This window comes from Mycosarcoma maydis, chromosome 18 (assembly GCF_000328475.2).
Source record: "Mycosarcoma maydis chromosome 18, whole genome shotgun sequence".
In the NCBI taxonomy this organism is placed as follows: Eukaryota; Fungi; Basidiomycota; class Ustilaginomycetes; order Ustilaginales; genus Mycosarcoma; species Mycosarcoma maydis.
Genome location: NC_026495.1, coordinates 262,633 through 278,463, shown reverse-complemented (window position 1 = coordinate 278,463; position 15,831 = coordinate 262,633). Strand labels below are relative to the sequence as shown.

General features: G+C 53.8%; 5 protein-coding genes across 5 annotated transcripts; 3 read left to right on the top strand and 2 right to left on the bottom strand.

Annotated features, from left to right (window-relative positions):
* Positions 1-823: 823 nt before the first annotated feature.
* On the bottom strand, positions 824-2,869 carry UMAG_05527 (uncharacterized protein; the record flags this gene model as incomplete). The annotated part of the gene is made up of 1 exon (XM_011393543.1): positions 824-2,869. The coding sequence occupies one exon, from the start codon at positions 2,867-2,869 to the stop codon at positions 824-826; it is 2,046 nt and encodes a 681-aa protein (XP_011391845.1).
* Positions 2,870-3,555: 686 nt separating this feature from the next.
* On the top strand, positions 3,556-4,653 carry UMAG_05526 (uncharacterized protein; the record flags this gene model as incomplete). The annotated part of the gene is made up of 1 exon (XM_011393542.1): positions 3,556-4,653. The coding sequence occupies one exon, from the start codon at positions 3,556-3,558 to the stop codon at positions 4,651-4,653; it is 1,098 nt and encodes a 365-aa protein (XP_011391844.1).
* Positions 4,654-4,912: 259 nt separating this feature from the next.
* Positions 4,913-5,718, bottom strand: UMAG_05525 (mitochondrial 54S ribosomal protein uL16m; the record flags this gene model as incomplete). The annotated part of the gene is made up of 2 exons (XM_011393541.1): positions 4,913-5,117; positions 5,207-5,718. The coding sequence occupies 2 exons, from the start codon at positions 5,716-5,718 to the stop codon at positions 4,913-4,915; spliced, it is 717 nt and encodes a 238-aa protein (XP_011391843.1).
* An 831-nt stretch (positions 5,719-6,549) lies between these two features.
* On the top strand, positions 6,550-7,428 carry UMAG_10351 (J-type chaperone JAC1; the record flags this gene model as incomplete). Its single annotated transcript, XM_011393616.1, has 1 exon — positions 6,550-7,428. One exon carries the CDS (start codon positions 6,550-6,552, stop codon positions 7,426-7,428), a length of 879 nt encoding a protein of 292 aa, XP_011391918.1.
* A 5,193-nt stretch (positions 7,429-12,621) lies between these two features.
* Positions 12,622-15,438, top strand: UMAG_05522 (uncharacterized protein; the record flags this gene model as incomplete). The annotated part of the gene is made up of 1 exon (XM_011393540.1): positions 12,622-15,438. One exon carries the CDS (start codon positions 12,622-12,624, stop codon positions 15,436-15,438), a length of 2,817 nt encoding a protein of 938 aa, XP_011391842.1.
* Between the last annotated feature and the right edge of the window lie 393 nt (positions 15,439-15,831).

Here is a 15,831-nt window from a genome sequence, read left to right as displayed (position 1 = left end):
GATTTATACGCAAAGAGGGGAAAGAGGGCCTGCATTTGGATGTACAGATGAAAGGACTCGATTCTCTCCGTGGCTGGCACAGGGCGATGCATTAGTTCCCAATGGACTCCCGCCCAAAGATACAGTGAAGTGGTCTGCAAGCTCATTTTGGGCAGCATCAAAGCTTTCAAAGAGTTCTGTAGCTCTTTGCCACGCCCGTTGTCCTCGAGTACACCTTAACCTTGTGCCCCCACCAACTGACAGTGCAGTACGTGAAACCCACCAGTTTCCTGAGCTTGGCACTCGCATGCCTTCTGTACCTTGCCCACTCCACAACGCAGTCCGCTAGATAGCCAACACTAGCCTCAAAGGCGTAAGCCTTGCTCTGGTTACATACTTTTCAAGGCTTAGGCTGTACCAGATGTAAATGCTGGCCAGGTTCGAAGTGAGTGGAAATCCACGCAATGCAAAGCGACGCGACGCCTTCTCATATCATGCAAAAGTGGGTTTCGCACTCTAGCACGAATGCTTCAGTTGATGGACTTCTACTCGCTGCAGGGACAAGGGCCTCATGTGACAATCTAGAAATGTTCTCGACGAGCGCTTGCAGGAAACGCGATCGCGATTCCGAGGGCACAGACCGCCACGGCACCGTTCGGTTAAGGGGTCAGCTGCAGATTCAGGTCCGAGCACATCTGCACATTCTGTGCATGTCTACGTTCACTACCAAGCATTCATCAAATCTTGTCAAAGCTTAACCCGGGTGTGGATCACTAACTACACTGGAACGGCGTCTAACTCAAAGCATGAAAACATAACTTAAGTACAAATGTTCTGATTACAGCTAGTGGATTGAGTCTCCACCAACGAGCACGGCGAACCCGGCACCGATCAGTGCACATCCAAGGACGCTGATCCATTTTAGCTCATGACCCAGCAGCACGTCTGCAACCTCGACGAGGATCGTGGTCATCAAACAGCTGACCGACGCGAGCACTGGACCCCAGAGTGACAGCAAGATCATGAACGCAGCATTGAAAAAGATGCCGCAAAGCACCACCATGGCGATGGAGACATAGGTGCGCAAGTTATGCGGAAGCTCGAAAGGTTCCCATCCGAAATGGTTTGCCACAATGACACCGATCCAGAAAGTTGTAAAGGTGGTAAGCCCGATGCCGGCTGTCATGACGTTGGCATGTAGACCAAAAGGTAGAGGTGGCGGGATAGAAGGGTCGTGCACACTTCGATAGGACGAGCTCCTGCAGCTGGGGCCTGGACGCGGAGTAGTGGCTTCGTCATCTGCAAGAGGTCGGTGATGAACGGAGAGGTTTGAGCGCGTCCGATGGAGCCGAGTAGCACCCGAAAGGACCAGTCGTTCTTCGTCCTCGTCTAGCTCGCTTTCGGTCACTTGACTCTCTTCGTCCTCGTCCCTCTCCTTGATCGGACCACTCGACACGCGGACAGCCTTGGCGTGCACTCGCACCTTGCTGATAGCTGCCTTAACACCGTCGTCCCCTTCGGCAGGTGCCGACGCCTCCAGTGGTGGAGTGATGCTCTGATAATCTTGACGGTCTTGATCAATCAACTTGTCTGCCACGGTAGAGTACCTCCTTGTGTCGATTGACTCTCGCGTCTTGACATCGCCTTGATCATCCTCACCAATCACGTGCTGACTTGCTGGAGCGACATCGACACCAAAGTCGCCGTTAGTGTCATCACGCCGCTTGTTAGGCTGAGAAGTGTGCAGCAGCCCTTCGGATTCGTATGCTTGGTGCTGGCTACCATCTTCGAGGTCTTGGTAGTGAACGTAACTGCGAGACCGCCGATGGCGACCGCTGGGGACTGCAGAGTACATGTCTGCTTGCCTTTGCTCATCCGGGAGCGTGCCGATCAGTTTGAATGCCATTTCGTATGCTGCCATCGTCACTGCACCTACAAATGCTAGCAGATCACCCAGCACGGGGTTATGCGCACTGTTGATGGGCAACTCGGACGATGCTTCCCGTTGAAGAAGAAAGCGATCGACAAGTGAGTGTATTGAGTGTCGGATGACTTGCTCTGCAGGGTCCTCGTTTGTTGGTGGCTTGCCGTGAACCGGGTCGATTGGCTTGGGCACCTTTCGATGATCCGCACCGCCATAAGCAACAATGATGACGCCGAGACAAGCGAGCAGAACGGAAAACACCTTTCGCTTCTCCCACTTCTCACCGAGGAACCAGACCGAAAAGACAAGCGCCCAGACGGAAAAGGTATTGTAGATGGCGGTGATGTCTGCCATCGACGTCATGGGCACTGCGCAGTACCAGCTCAACGCAGGGACCGTGATACCGATAGTCAGAATGAAAAACAGACCGACAAGGCGAAAGACGTTGAAGCCAAACATTTGGTCGAAAAAGCATGCCCGTTGACGTCTCGAGCTCTCAGCTGCGGGCTCTCCCCAATCTTCTCGACTTGCACCACATGCTCTTCCAGAAGCCTGGCTGAGTCGTTGCCGTACTGCATCAGCACGTGGGTTGGGTAGTGAGGATGCAGGAGTATCGAGCTGCCAGCGGAGGTTCAGTGCGATGAGATGAAGGTAATGTGTAATGGGCCGGCCTGTGGTCCATTTGAGGAAGAAGAGGTGCATTGGAAACAGGAGCAAGAAGCCGCTGTGTCCGAGGTAGAGGGACAGGAAGGGCTTGCGGTAGTTGAGAGACTGCTGAACATATTGTGCAAATTCTGTCTGCAGTGTGTATGCGAACAGACTGAGAACAAAGGCGAAGATAGCTTTGCCGCCACCAGGCAGGTTCAGCAAGCTTGCTTTCTTTGGCTTATGCGCCGAAGTAGATGTCGAATCGGTATGCTCTGCAAATTCGCCGGTGTAGCTATCGCGGAAGATGTTGGTCGACATGCTGATGATAAGCGGTGCTGGCAATGGTAGGGACGAGCCCTTGCGGAATGGATCCAACAGTCTACCTATTCAGGGATTGTGAAATGGCAATTCTTCGCGGATCGTCCGAAGCATTTGAACAGACTGCGGTCGAGCCGATGCCAAACTGAATTTGCTACACGGTGACGTTGGAGAGATTCGGGTGGGAATGAAAAAAGCCCAAGCATCGGCAATGCCGACGGACGTGTTGTGGTGGTAAGTTAGTCCGAACGAAGGCGTCGCTGTGGATTGCCTTTCGCAGCTCAGACTGCAGTGTGATCGTTTCGGTTTAGCAGCAGCTTGTAGCATCAAAGTGCGATACTGATCAGGATCCGGATTTTGCGAGTGTAACAATCGTGAATCATGAATCACGAACGTCACGAACGTGCAACGTGAAATATCTAGGTTGGTGTTGGTGAGCTCGCTGTCACTCACGACTGTTCCGATATCTGGAATAGTCGTGAGTTAGACACAATCACGAATCACGAATCACGAATCGTGAATGAGGGCTGCAGAAATTACGTGTCAGCCGCAACACGGACGGACCACATCCACAATCGTGAATCGTGAATGGAGTATTCATGTGATTCACGAGTCCTGATTCACGATTCCTTTTGCTTGTCTTCTGTGTCTCCTCCAGTCACTCTGTATCGCAACGACGAGCAATTATGACGTCTGCTACCGCATCGAGCTCGGTCTCACTCATCCCACCAGACCTCCTAGCACTACATGCTTCCTTCCAGCGATACAGCCAAGATGTCATCAACCATCAGATTCCACGGTTGCAAACCTGCACCAGCGCCTCGCTTGTCACCGACTTTGAAACAGAAATCGCCTCATCCATCGATGGCCTCAAGCGTCAAGTCAACGATCTCAAATTTGCCATAGACGAAGCAGAATCGGAGGTCGAACGCCGTGAAATCTCTCACCTTGCCGCAACAGCGAGCCAACAGCTCGACGAAATCCGACAGTCAACACGCAAAGCTCTGCTCTCGGCTCGACGCTCCATCGAAAGTGCACGCACAGTCCAAGCTCGTGCCGGCTTGCAACTTGCCGCTGACAGCGCCAAAGAACGCACAGGCGGCCGTGCAGGATCTTCCGGCGAAGACAAACTTATGACCGCCTCTCAGGACGTGACCGATGCCCTTCGACGCACCGTCTCGCTCATGTCGGCAGAACTCGAAAAGTCAGCCATGTCGTCACAATTGCTGGAGGAATCTTCTCAAACCATCTCGAGCCTTTCGTTCCAGTATGGCTCATTGACTACACTCATGTCGAACTCGGTCAAGATGATCAAGACAATGGAGCGAGAGGACCTGATAGGAAAAGGAATGGTCGCCGCCGCATTCTTGTTCTTCTTAGGATGCGTTGGATATATCGTCTATGTAAGGCTGATCAGCAAAGGCGTTGGGCTTCTTGGGTTCTTTTTTAGACTGTTTGGGCTGAACAAGCTGCTCGGCGGGTTGGCGAGCAGGGGCGGCGAGGATGTGGAAGGGAAAGTAGGTTTGTTGAAACAGGCAGCGAGCCAAGTGGCGAGTAGTCAAACGGTGGCAGTAACAGCGAAGGTGGTGAGCACAGCGGTTTTATCGGCCACTTCGACGGCGGCAGTAACTACTGCTGCACAGACGAGTTCGGCGAAACAAGAAGTGAAGGAGAACATCATGGATTTGCAAGATGATCTGGAACAGTTGGTGCAGACCGTCATGCCGCAGGAATCGGCAGAGCCTCGAGCGAACACGCTTCCTGTCGAGCATGTTGAGCTGTAGTGGTAATCGAATCATGATCCTCAAGTCTGAAGGCGAGTGAGGCTGAGGCTGAGGCTGAGTCTGAGTCTGAGTCTGAGTCTGATCAGGTGTGCGTCGTGACAATCCGGTCTGCCTCAATGGGAGGCGCGACCGAAGGACCACAGAAATAGAGAGCCAAAAGAGGCGATAGGAAAAGCTTACCGAGCAATACTATAGTACATGATTTGATTCTCGCCTACGAAGAGCTGACAGTGGTCGCTGTTGCGACAGCCTCAGCCGTTTACGGTGCAGCTGCGGCTACAGCAGAGCTGGTCGTAACAGCATCCTCGACGACCTTGTTGCCGATCCTGGGCTTCGAAGCGGTTGTCACAAACTCGGTTGGAACAGGCAACTTAGCGGAAGCCAGGCGGAGTGCTTCCTTGGCCACTTCGGGTCGAATTTCGACAGGCCCACCAATCTCAAAGATGACTTTACCCATGTTGGCCCTAAATGATTATGAAGGAAGAGCTTTCGAGTCAGCGGTACAGCCCTTTGAGCTACGAGTCGGCGTTGAGTAAAGGTGAGAAGCACTTACCTGCAAGCCCAGTACTCAAATGTTCCTTTACCTTTGCCCATACGGGTTTCGTTTCCCTTGATGCAGACGGGAATATCTGGAAACACTCGCAAAAACACCTGTGCTCCCTTGACTACCTTCAATTTTCGTTTCAGAGCGGTCTCGGCAGCCACGAGCTGTTTCGCTGACAGACGGGCAGGCGCCAAAAGTCGGATTCCGTATGCGCCTTCTTGGACGGTTGTACCTTTCGTCGATCCCCCAGTGTTGAAAGGAATGGTGATCTTGTGTGCCTTGCGATACTTTGTTCGACGCGGAGCAAGGTTGCCTTTGTGTCGAACGCCTCCAATCTGCATTGAGAAGCACGTGGGAGCTTTGATGGCGTTGCGAACAGATGGACGGGAAGATGAGGCGATGTGGAGCGATCGAATGGAAGGGATCAACTTTCGAGAAGCTGAGGCGATGGAAGATGGACCAGCTGAAGCAGCAGTGCCGACGCTCAGCCCGTGTAGGGCCGCAGTGAGTGACGACAGCATATTGTTGAGTATTTGAAGTGACGCACTGCGATCCACCTGGGCCTGGAATGGTGATTTGAGGTGCGAATGTGACGATTTGACGACGGTGGTGATAGTAAGAACCTCTCTGGTTCAAATCCAAAGTCAGCGAGGACATTCAAGATTATATTCACGATTCTTCCAAAAAGCCCGGAAGGCTCTGATCGAAAAAATCGGGAAACAGCAGTTTGAATCACCGATCTGTGGTCGATCAACCAGCTTGTGCACTGACAACGATCAGCGTGGAACGTGGAAAACGGAACCTGAAACCTCAGAAATGCTGTGATGCATGTATCTCCCTCCACACACGACAACTTGTCTTAGCCTGCCAAGGCTGTAACTTTGTTCCTTCTTACGTTGATATACATGACCTTACTTCGCCTCAGGACGCTCTTTTTGCCACTGGTAACAACCACAAGAACAGTTTCAGCAGCGTCACGACCTTCCCCGAACAATCATTAGCTGGCACAAGCCGCTTCTAGGTTAAATGTCCACCTCGGCGGATCGAACGTACGAGCAGCAGAACGATTCGGCTCTCGACGCCCTTTACTCGAAAGTCTCGTCGCTGCGTTCAGTGACCATTGACATCCACAACGACTCAGAAAACCAGCGCGCTGGACTATTGTCGCAGACTTCGGATCAGTTTGACCAATTTGGCGCTCAGCTGCAACGTACCTCTAACCACTTTTCCAGGACCATAGTTAACGGTGCGCGACAGCATCGGCTGACGCTGTACATTATCGGCGGCTTTGTAGGTCTTTGGTTGTTGTATAAGCTCTTGTTCTAAGTAGCAAGCGAAAGTAGCAAGCCAAAATGATCAACGCTGGTGCAAATGGTCGCTTGCTAATGCGCGGGACTGCAGGTATCACACGCATCGCAGCGACAGAGACCGGAGCTGCGCGTTCCCTGGTCTTCGCTGCACGGCCTTCGATCGTCAACGGCGGCAGCAAACATGTTTGCTCTCCCTTTTCTCGCTTGGCGGTTGTAACGCTGCTAACAAGGCAAGACATTCGAGCAAGCATGCCACGTATGTCGTTCAGCAAAATTTCAGCATCTGCACCTCTCAAATCCTGCCCAAACTGCAGTCACCCCCAACCACTCGAATCGCTCTGCTGTCCCGAATGCAACACACTTCAACCCTTGCCCTCCGACATTGACTTTTACAAAGCCATGGACCTCGATCTGGCCTCGGTTCCCTCGGGAGGATGGCAAGTCGACGTTTCAGCCCTGAAACGAGCTTGGCGACTGAAAATGGCGGTCACGCATCCAGACCGTATGGTGGGACGAAGTGACAAAGAGCAGCAGATCGGAGCGCAGCAGAGCGCACTTATCAACCGTGCGTACGAGACACTTCTGCACCCGCTGTCGCGTGCCTTCTATCTACTGGAAAGACACGGTGCGTGCGAGCCATCCGAATCGGACTCGTTGGAAGATCCGGAACTGCTGATGGAGGTGATGGAGTTACGAGAGCGGCTGGAAGAGGCGGGGAGCGAACAAGAGGCGGCAGAGGTCAGAGCAGATAATGCAAAGCTGTTGGAAGCGACCGTCAAAAAGTTGAACGAGGCCTTCGGTCAAACCCCGCCAGACCTCGAGACGGCCAGAGAGGCGAGTGTTCAGTTGAGGTACTGGACAAACATTGAAAAGGCAGCGAGGGAATGGTCGCCTGGCAAACGGGTCGAATTGCAACATTGAAGCGCCATTCACGATTCAGCCATCACGGCCCAAACCTTGGTGCTTGGCGCTTGTACATATGCTCATGGCATGTCGAGCCGATCGAATAGATGATTTCCATCCTCTGTGGCATGCAGAGAGAGACTGGTAGAAACTGGCTCACGGCTGATAGTCTGAACGTGAATCACGAATGCCGTACATGGCTGAATGAATTCGTTCATGGACGCAATCACGTTTCTTCACACAAGCCACCATCACGTTGCGTGGCCATTGGCGTCAGTCATGGCAAACACCATCCATCATCAATGTCTCAGGCTAGCTAGTGTAATTTCAAATTCCGAGAGAGAATCGTAAACAACAGGCATCATCAGTGCATTCACGATTGGTGATGGGTGTGTGGCGTCGACGTTGTGTGAGAAATGGAGCGTGCTGCACCTGTGATCATCTCAATAAATTTGCAAAGAAGAGCATTCAGATCACAGAATCGTGAATGTTTTCTAGGGTCCGCACCTACGTTGACGACAGCAACATCCTGCGCTGGTGTCCCGCTCCCAACTGCGAGCTTGCCGCGGTACGAATCTTGAATCCGAATAGCAGTCACGAGTCACCCGTCGTGAGCGAGGCGCCTCAAACGTGACTTTGCTGAATATGTGAACGCCATTTGAGGGCTTTTGCACTTTTGCATTTCACCCGCCGAACATGACGCGCGCGCCTTGTCAAAGTGGCGTCGCCCAGTCATGCTGCCGCCTGCACAGTCACGAATACACAGAATCCTGTCCAGCAATGTTCTCACGGGACATCTATTGGCTTGTTCTGATTGTTTCTGTGATCGCTTCATCGAGTTGATCTAGTGTTTCAATCGTGAATCACGAATGTCCAGGAGGAAAGATAGAGAGCAAGAGCAAGCGATGTTTGCAACAATAACAGCTCGGCTGCCAATTCCGAGTGGGGAAACTCAGCCAATTCGTGGTCGTGTGCGCGCAGTCCCGTGAAATGAGCCGCAGCCTTCATGCAGGCGAAACTAGAAATCGAACCCAATCTTGTTACTATTACATAGCTTGACACCGTTTAAGTGCGGCTTACCGTGCGTGGCTCAACTCGCTTGGTCGCGCCCTTGGTTGTGAATTCGACGCCTGTGATGCCAACGCATGAGCTATGAAGCGCTTACTAGCTATTGGCCTGCTCGGGCTTTCAGTTTTGAAACACGCTCGTTCGCGCGCGGAAGTGAGCCAAGGCGTTGGGAATTGAGATTGCTCGTCGACTGTCTTTGCTCGACAGGCAAGACAGGGCGGCGGCTGCTAAGCTGCAGTTGCATGGGGGGCTCACAAACACGATTCGAGCTGCAGCCCGCAGCTACAGTAAATTCCTATGATGCGAGAGAAGCAAGGGCCAAAAAGGGAGGGAAAAAATGGACGGGCGCTCTACATAGGACCCCAGATTCGTGTTCAGCTGCTGACGCTCAAAACCGGGGTGGCAAGTCGAAAGTCTGGGATAACTTAGATTAGATGCACATGCGACCTGTCAACCGATCAATTTCAGGCGCGTGAGCACGCTCCACTTACCACTCTCAGAGCAGGCTAGTGAGTCAAGAGTGCTTTGCTCGTCGGTTACCTCGACTTCATGTCGCTCCTCAGCGTTTATAGCGTTGCCACGCAACTGCCATCTCCTGATCGTCCCCTTCTCTTACCTTTCTCCCCATCCATCTGCACACATAGGCCGACCTTCGGCTTCATCCACCTGGTTCGAATTGGAAGCGCGCCGTTTTCCACTTTTCTTTTCTGCCCTTGGCCCGCCTCGCCAAGATCTTTGTTGAGAACGACAAAAGTAAGAGCGTTGCCCGCTCCCATTTTCGGTCCTTTACACCCCAGCCACATTCGTGATTGCAAGCATTCAGGTGCGCTTGCCAAACTTCGAGGCTGCTGGCTGTTGCTGTTCGCACGCCTGACCTTGTAGGCATAGCATACACTTGTGAGCAATTCCCGGTCGCTTCAACCGGCGGTGTGGTCGATGCGGTAGGCCTCCCCGTCCGCCCATATCTGGCCGTTTCTATCAACAGCTAAGCTCACACCTGCCGAACCAGCCCAATCGTATCCGAGCTTCTGCCGGTACTTGTCAACTTGCTCGACGCCTTGGAAGACCCAGCCCCCACGAGGTTACGGTCATCGACTGTTAGTCCATATTTTGATTTCAAAGACCTCTTGCACGACTGCTTCTGGATCCCTTCCCCAACACACACACACATCCCGCATCAATAGAGTTCCGCCCGTCTCAAACAAAAGATCCGTAAGAGCCAGCAGAGGTGCAAACGCCAAATTGCAGCTAACTTACATAGAAGTTTCCACGACCGACAGACAGCACATAACAAGGAATCCAGTGTAAAAACGCTTATCCTTGCCACCTCCAGGATCCATCTCTGATTCAGAAAGCTTGCAAGCTTGTGGTACAACCTAGCACAACCCAATCCCCAACTGCGACACTGGTACCCGGCTGTAAGTGATTCTTATAACTGATCGTAGAACCAACGACAAGATATCATAAAACCCTCGGATTAGATTAAAGAAAGGTGAGTTCGATCAACAACGAAAGACCAAGAAGTTTTGCGGCTGCATCAATCGAGAACGCTCGAGGCGGCATCAGAAAAGAGACAATATGTTCAGCTGCTTATTATGGCGCCGACAGCATTAGCGTCGCCTTGGCTCGTGTTGCATACAGAGTGGATCGGTACATCCATATCAGCGGTTGCAAGAGGCACAGAAGCACAGCAGCACAGAAGCACGGCAGCTCGACAGACCTGGTGTGAAAAGCTACGCCGTTGCTATTGTCTTTCACTTGCTCGAGCGCAGTGAGATTCATGCTAACGGCAGATCCGCTCTCACAAGGATCACGGCAACTTGAATCACGAGGTTGCTTCGCTAAGCGGTGCAGATTGCTGCCATTCTACTTGCACCAGTCACTTGACTGCTTTATAAGCACACGGGGACATGTCCAGAGATGATTGTGGTCAGGACTCCAGCAGCACTCCAACTCAACGTGAATGACCATTTGAGCGGCATTCTGAAGCTCTGCTGCGCCCACCAGACAGCCACTCTCTTTATGCCTTTTGCGCTTGCCTTGGATGCTCGCCTCTGTTGTTCGTTGTTCGTTGTTCGGTGATTTGGCGTCTGGCTATGGCTGCGAAAAAAGGCCGACGCAAATAGCGTGTTTATGGTACAATCGCTATCGCTATCCTTTGCCGCTCTTCCCGCCGTTGCATTAATCTTGACTTTCCATCTCTGGCTCTGGCTCCGATTGGGCCCGCATCACGAGCCTGTTACCTCGTGTTGTCACACAAGTCGCCTCGATTTCGACGCTTGATGACTTTGCAGATTTCATGTGGAGTGCGTCACGCGCGTTCTTCTTGTTCCGCCCTCTCCACGTCCGCCTGGACCAAATCTGCATCGCAAAAGGGTGCAAAAGGGTGCTGCTTCCAGAAAAAAAAAACCCGCCTTTTTGTCACACCATTAGCGAACTTTAGCCAGCTTTCCGGGACCTGGCCTGTCAGCGTGCTTCGGCATGCGTCAATGCCAAACAAGCGCCCACATGACAACATGGAAACCGTGGTTCGGCTGCTGCATGTTGGCTAGGGTTATGGAAGCTGCCGATCGTAAAGGTATTTCAGCCCAGCGAAATTTCCTGCTGCTCTGGCTTGCCATACGTGATTGCTACTCGTCGCGTGCTTCCGTTCCCGTCTCGTCGAGATCACTCATCCACGCATCTCCTTGAACGAGATCACACGGCGCATACTCACTTCGTTACAGAACGTGACAAGCAGCCAGCCGATGAATCAACGTGACTGGATGGAAGGTGACCATGGCCTGTCGACGCGAACGTTGCTCTCAGATGAGGCACACAGTCCTGTAGCCGCGCTCTCCTCTCCTTGGCTCCTTGGCCACCTTGGCTAGAAAGAGAGCCACGTCTCATGCTGATCTTCCCTCCTGGCGCTATTCTGCACCGCGCCTCTCTTGGCTTACTTTGATTACTTGGTTGGTTTGCTCCTTGGGGGGTTTTTTTTGAGGCGACGGCTCAGCGGCCCGTGTCGGTGCCGTTGCTTCACGTAGGTCTGTTCGCACCAAGATCACTTGGATGCACTTTTTTTGAAGCGATCGAACGCCAAGGGTCTCTCCGCACTTACACAGAGAGAGGGGCAGTGAAAGCTTGAATGCGCACGGGATGCCTTCCGAATGTATTTAAAAGACTATGTCTCGGAAGCTCAGCTCTGCGTCGGAGGACTTGCCTTCACTTTCATGCACCCTTCTCCCCCTTCTCATCCTTGACATATATCAACCCGGCCTCAGCTCTCTACATCCCCCATCACGATCTCCAGCTGCATTCATCCTCGTCATTGAGACGCGACTCTTTGTTTGAGTGGCACCATCAGTGTCGCCATCCTAGCCTTGGCCGCCGCTGCCAACGCCAACGCCTTTGACTCATCCACCGCTTGTCTCTTATCCCACTCTCCGACCCAATCGTACCACTAGCGAGCTTCAAGTCTTGTTCGTGCTCATATCGTTCGAGTTCACCACTGACCCCATATTACCTCTTACCATCGACTTGATGCATCATTCTTGCCGTCATCCTTCTCAATAACGATAGCCTGAAATCTGTGAAGGCATTCCTCTCTGGCCTCAGGCTCGATCGATTCGATCGACATACAACGACAAGAAAGTTACACGAATACATTCGGTGGACAATCGAGCGAGCTCGATTGCTTCAGCAGTTGGCCTACTCTCCGTGCAAAGCCGAGTTCTCAAGCCAAGTAGGTCATCAGAGTTCGCCCCCTCTGTGGCCGGCTCTTCCGTTGGATTGCACTTTCTAACACCACTTCTGTGCAGTGTGACTTTCCTTTGCCATCGACAAGCGTGAGCTGGTAACGTCTTCACAACACCGGCTCGACGAACTGCATTACATCCTTGTTAGCGTTGGCTTCCGCGCCGACATTGTCATCTCGAAAATTCGTAGACGCTTGTCGATCTTAGATCTAGACTTCGAAAGGCGCACGTTGACCCGGTTGCACCGACATTTCCAGTGTCGGGCACATTCCAGTCACAGGCGCCAAAGCGTTCCTCTGCAGATCACAGCGTAGTGCACTGCGGTCGCAGAGCCGCCAAGTGCCTTTCATTCTGCAGCACCGAGCTCGAGGTGTCCTGGCTCTTTAATCAGGGAGCTGTCGGCATCATGACCGAAACGTACGATTCTGCTCATCGACACGCCATGCAGATGAGTGAGTCAAAGCCATACACCACGGCTCAGCAAGAGGCTCAACGTCACGCACCCTTGAGCTCGCCCGGTTCCTCTCCTACACCTTCCAACCCTTCGCATCCGGCCTCGCTCAACGGCGACGACGCGAGACATGGAACTTCGCCCGCTACGTCGGTGGACGGCGCATCGATGCCTCCGTCTGGACTCAAACTCGATCTGTCCACCAGCCAATCCCAGAGTCGCTCTGAACAGCAGGCTTCTCTCAGTCGCGCTGGTGTCGCCCGTTCTCCCCATCCGCTCGACAGCTCTCAGGAGGCACGTTCGTCTCTAGCAGCTAGGTCGGGTGGCATCCTTGCGACAATGCAGGAAGAAGGACCGGCCTTCTCCGAGAGTCGACGTGGCTCCACGCTGGGCTTCGATGCAAACCAATCCTATTCCCACATGGAGCAAGCGATGCGTGCCTCGCGTCATCGTTCGGCCTCCAGCGCTGCCGCTCTTGCCCTTCACAGCAGCGGCGGTCCCTTTGTGGATCGATGGACCAGCAACGCTGCCGGACGAATCGCGCCTGCTTCAGTGGTCTCTTCTCGAACCATCTGGGAAGGCCCCAATACCGACGCGCTGACCAGTAGCGCCACTTCCAACTCCGGCATTCCGCCAAGGCCATTTCCGTCGCTGCAGCGCGGCTTTTCCGCTTCGTACGTCCGCAACGTACAAGAGCCTGCATCACCTTCGCCGTTTTTGAGCTCGCCTGCCGGTTTTCATGATCTTGGTCTCGACTTCTCTGACCATTCGCTACGCACGTCGCGCTCCAGCTTTCACAATACTTCCTCGCCATTTGGTGCGACACCCGACCTTCCAGAGCTATCGAGCTATCCCGAGGCACCGATCGCAGGTAATGACGAAGAAGTGCAGCGTCCTGCCGCTGGTACCGAGTCTCGACGTCACTCTGTCGCGGGAACGGGCCCGGTTCGCGAGTCTGCTGGCGTCATTGGAGGCCATCGACGCGCCATTGGCTTTGATGTAGTTGGAACCTATGCTCAGCACGACAATGGTCGGGGTGGTAATTCTACCGGCGTCTGCAAAGAGGGAGTATGGACCCGTGCTCTAGGCCACGGACGAGATCGCAGCGTCAGTAATGTCTTTCCGGGCTTCAATCCTTTTGCAGGCAGCAGCTTGGCTTTGTCCATGGACGATCTCGCCGGCGACTATGGTCCTGAGCCGACGTCGCCATACGGCATGCGACGCTCGGACCTGTCTGGTGACAGTGCGACGAACGCTAGCGCACAGGCCGCGTCAATGCCATCAGCCACTGACACAGGTGGCTTTGGCAGTTTCGACGCAAGATCGATCGGCTTGGCCGATTCAACGCAGATTCGTGCTTCTCGCGGCGGCAAAGAGAGTCTCTCAGCCAGCTGGGACCAGATGACGCCTTCGCAGATGGCAGCGCTCTCCCCAGGCGATGGCCAACGCACACTGGCCGAGATGACGAGGCAGCTCCGTCAGATGTCGATTGGCGAAGGCGATGTGCGAGGACGCCCTCGTGCAGCTGGCGTCGCCTCAATCTTTGACAACCAGTTGGAAGGCACCCGCACCGTGCGCGCAAGTCCTGGAACGTCCCCCGCCGGTGCCCGCGGCGATACAGCTGCGAACAGTCCTGGCACGGGTCGCGGCCTGTCAGCTCAGGCCAAATCGTTCACAGCTTCGCAGCCGCTTGCATCCTTGCCACGAGACCAGTTCGGCAGTGGTGGTAGCTCTACGGTTGTCGGCCTGAATGACACGCCTGCCTATAGTTTTCCTCCGCCTGCCGTCGTTGCAGTGCAAGGCGGTCGTCTCATGCCGCAGATGGCGGGCGTTCCCGCTTTTCTCCCGCTGCCACAGCCGCCACTTGGCTTTGGCGGCGCCAATCCGATGACACCCATGTCTAGCTCGCAGAACGACTTGACTTTTTCTAGCCTGGCAGCACTGGGACCCATGCCGCCGTCTTCGATGGGGCCGCCCGGTGGCATGATGGGTAGTGGAGCAGCCGGTGGACCACTTTCCAGCGCAGGCACAGCCGGAGAGCTGCAAGATCTCGGCAAGGGAGTGCCGCTCTCGAGCCTGTCGAAGGACACGCCACTCTATATAGTCGAGTTCAAGCAAGGACGCACAGATCTATTCTTCCGTTCGACGTCACCGTCGTCTTCGCCCTCGAACTGCAATGGCGAGTCCATTCAACGCGGTGACTTGGTCATTGTAGAAGCCGATCGAGGCAAAGATCTTGGCACAGTGGTCAACGACAGCATCACGGTCGAGCAGGTACAAGCATTCCTTGCGCATCAGTCGGATCTGACGATCGGCACGGCGGTGGTAGGAGCTGGTGGCCAGCTCAGTGGAGCTCATGTAAGCGATGAGACGTTGTCGAACGCTTCGGGTCGAAGCGGCTCTCCCCCTTCGACCACGGGTGCGACGATAGCATCTGGCGGTTCGAGCATCGCTTCCACCCGTCCAATGCGCACCATCAACCCCAAGCGGCTCTTCACCAAAGCTACTGCCGCCGACACAAGCACGCTCTTTTCCAAGGCACAGGACGAGGAGCGAGCTCTGCAGCTGTGCATCTCGAAAGTGATGCAACGAGGATTACCGATGAGCGTGGTAGCTGCTGAGATGCAGTGGGACAGGCGCAAGCTCACGTTCTACTATACGGCGTCGATGCGCGTCGACTTTCGAGATCTTGTCAAGGAGTTATTCCGACTGTACAAGACGCGAATTTGGATGTGCCACCTAGGTCATCCGAGCGGTGCTGGTATGAGTTGAATGCCGGCTTTTCCGGCTACAACAAACCATTGACCTGTTCCATGCTCTATTGGCGATATCGTATCTGTGTGACGTGACTGCAATTCAAGTAACTTGACGTGGCGGCATCCTCGCTTTCGAATTGAATCCCGGAAGGGTGTCCATTTGCGATGAACAGGGAAAAGCTTTAATGAGGGCCGATGATACCAAAGCAATTGAGACCATCTTTGCGACGACTGGGCAGGTAGGAGGGAGCAGGGTTTATGAAGTACCATCAACACTAAGTTTGATATATTGCCGGGATGCCGTTGACCGTAAATGCAGACAGAATAAAGGCCAGAAAACTCGAGTGAGGAAGAAACTGGGGCATGCTCGCACAATATACTCGTAACTGTACCTGTGGTGAGTGTGTGC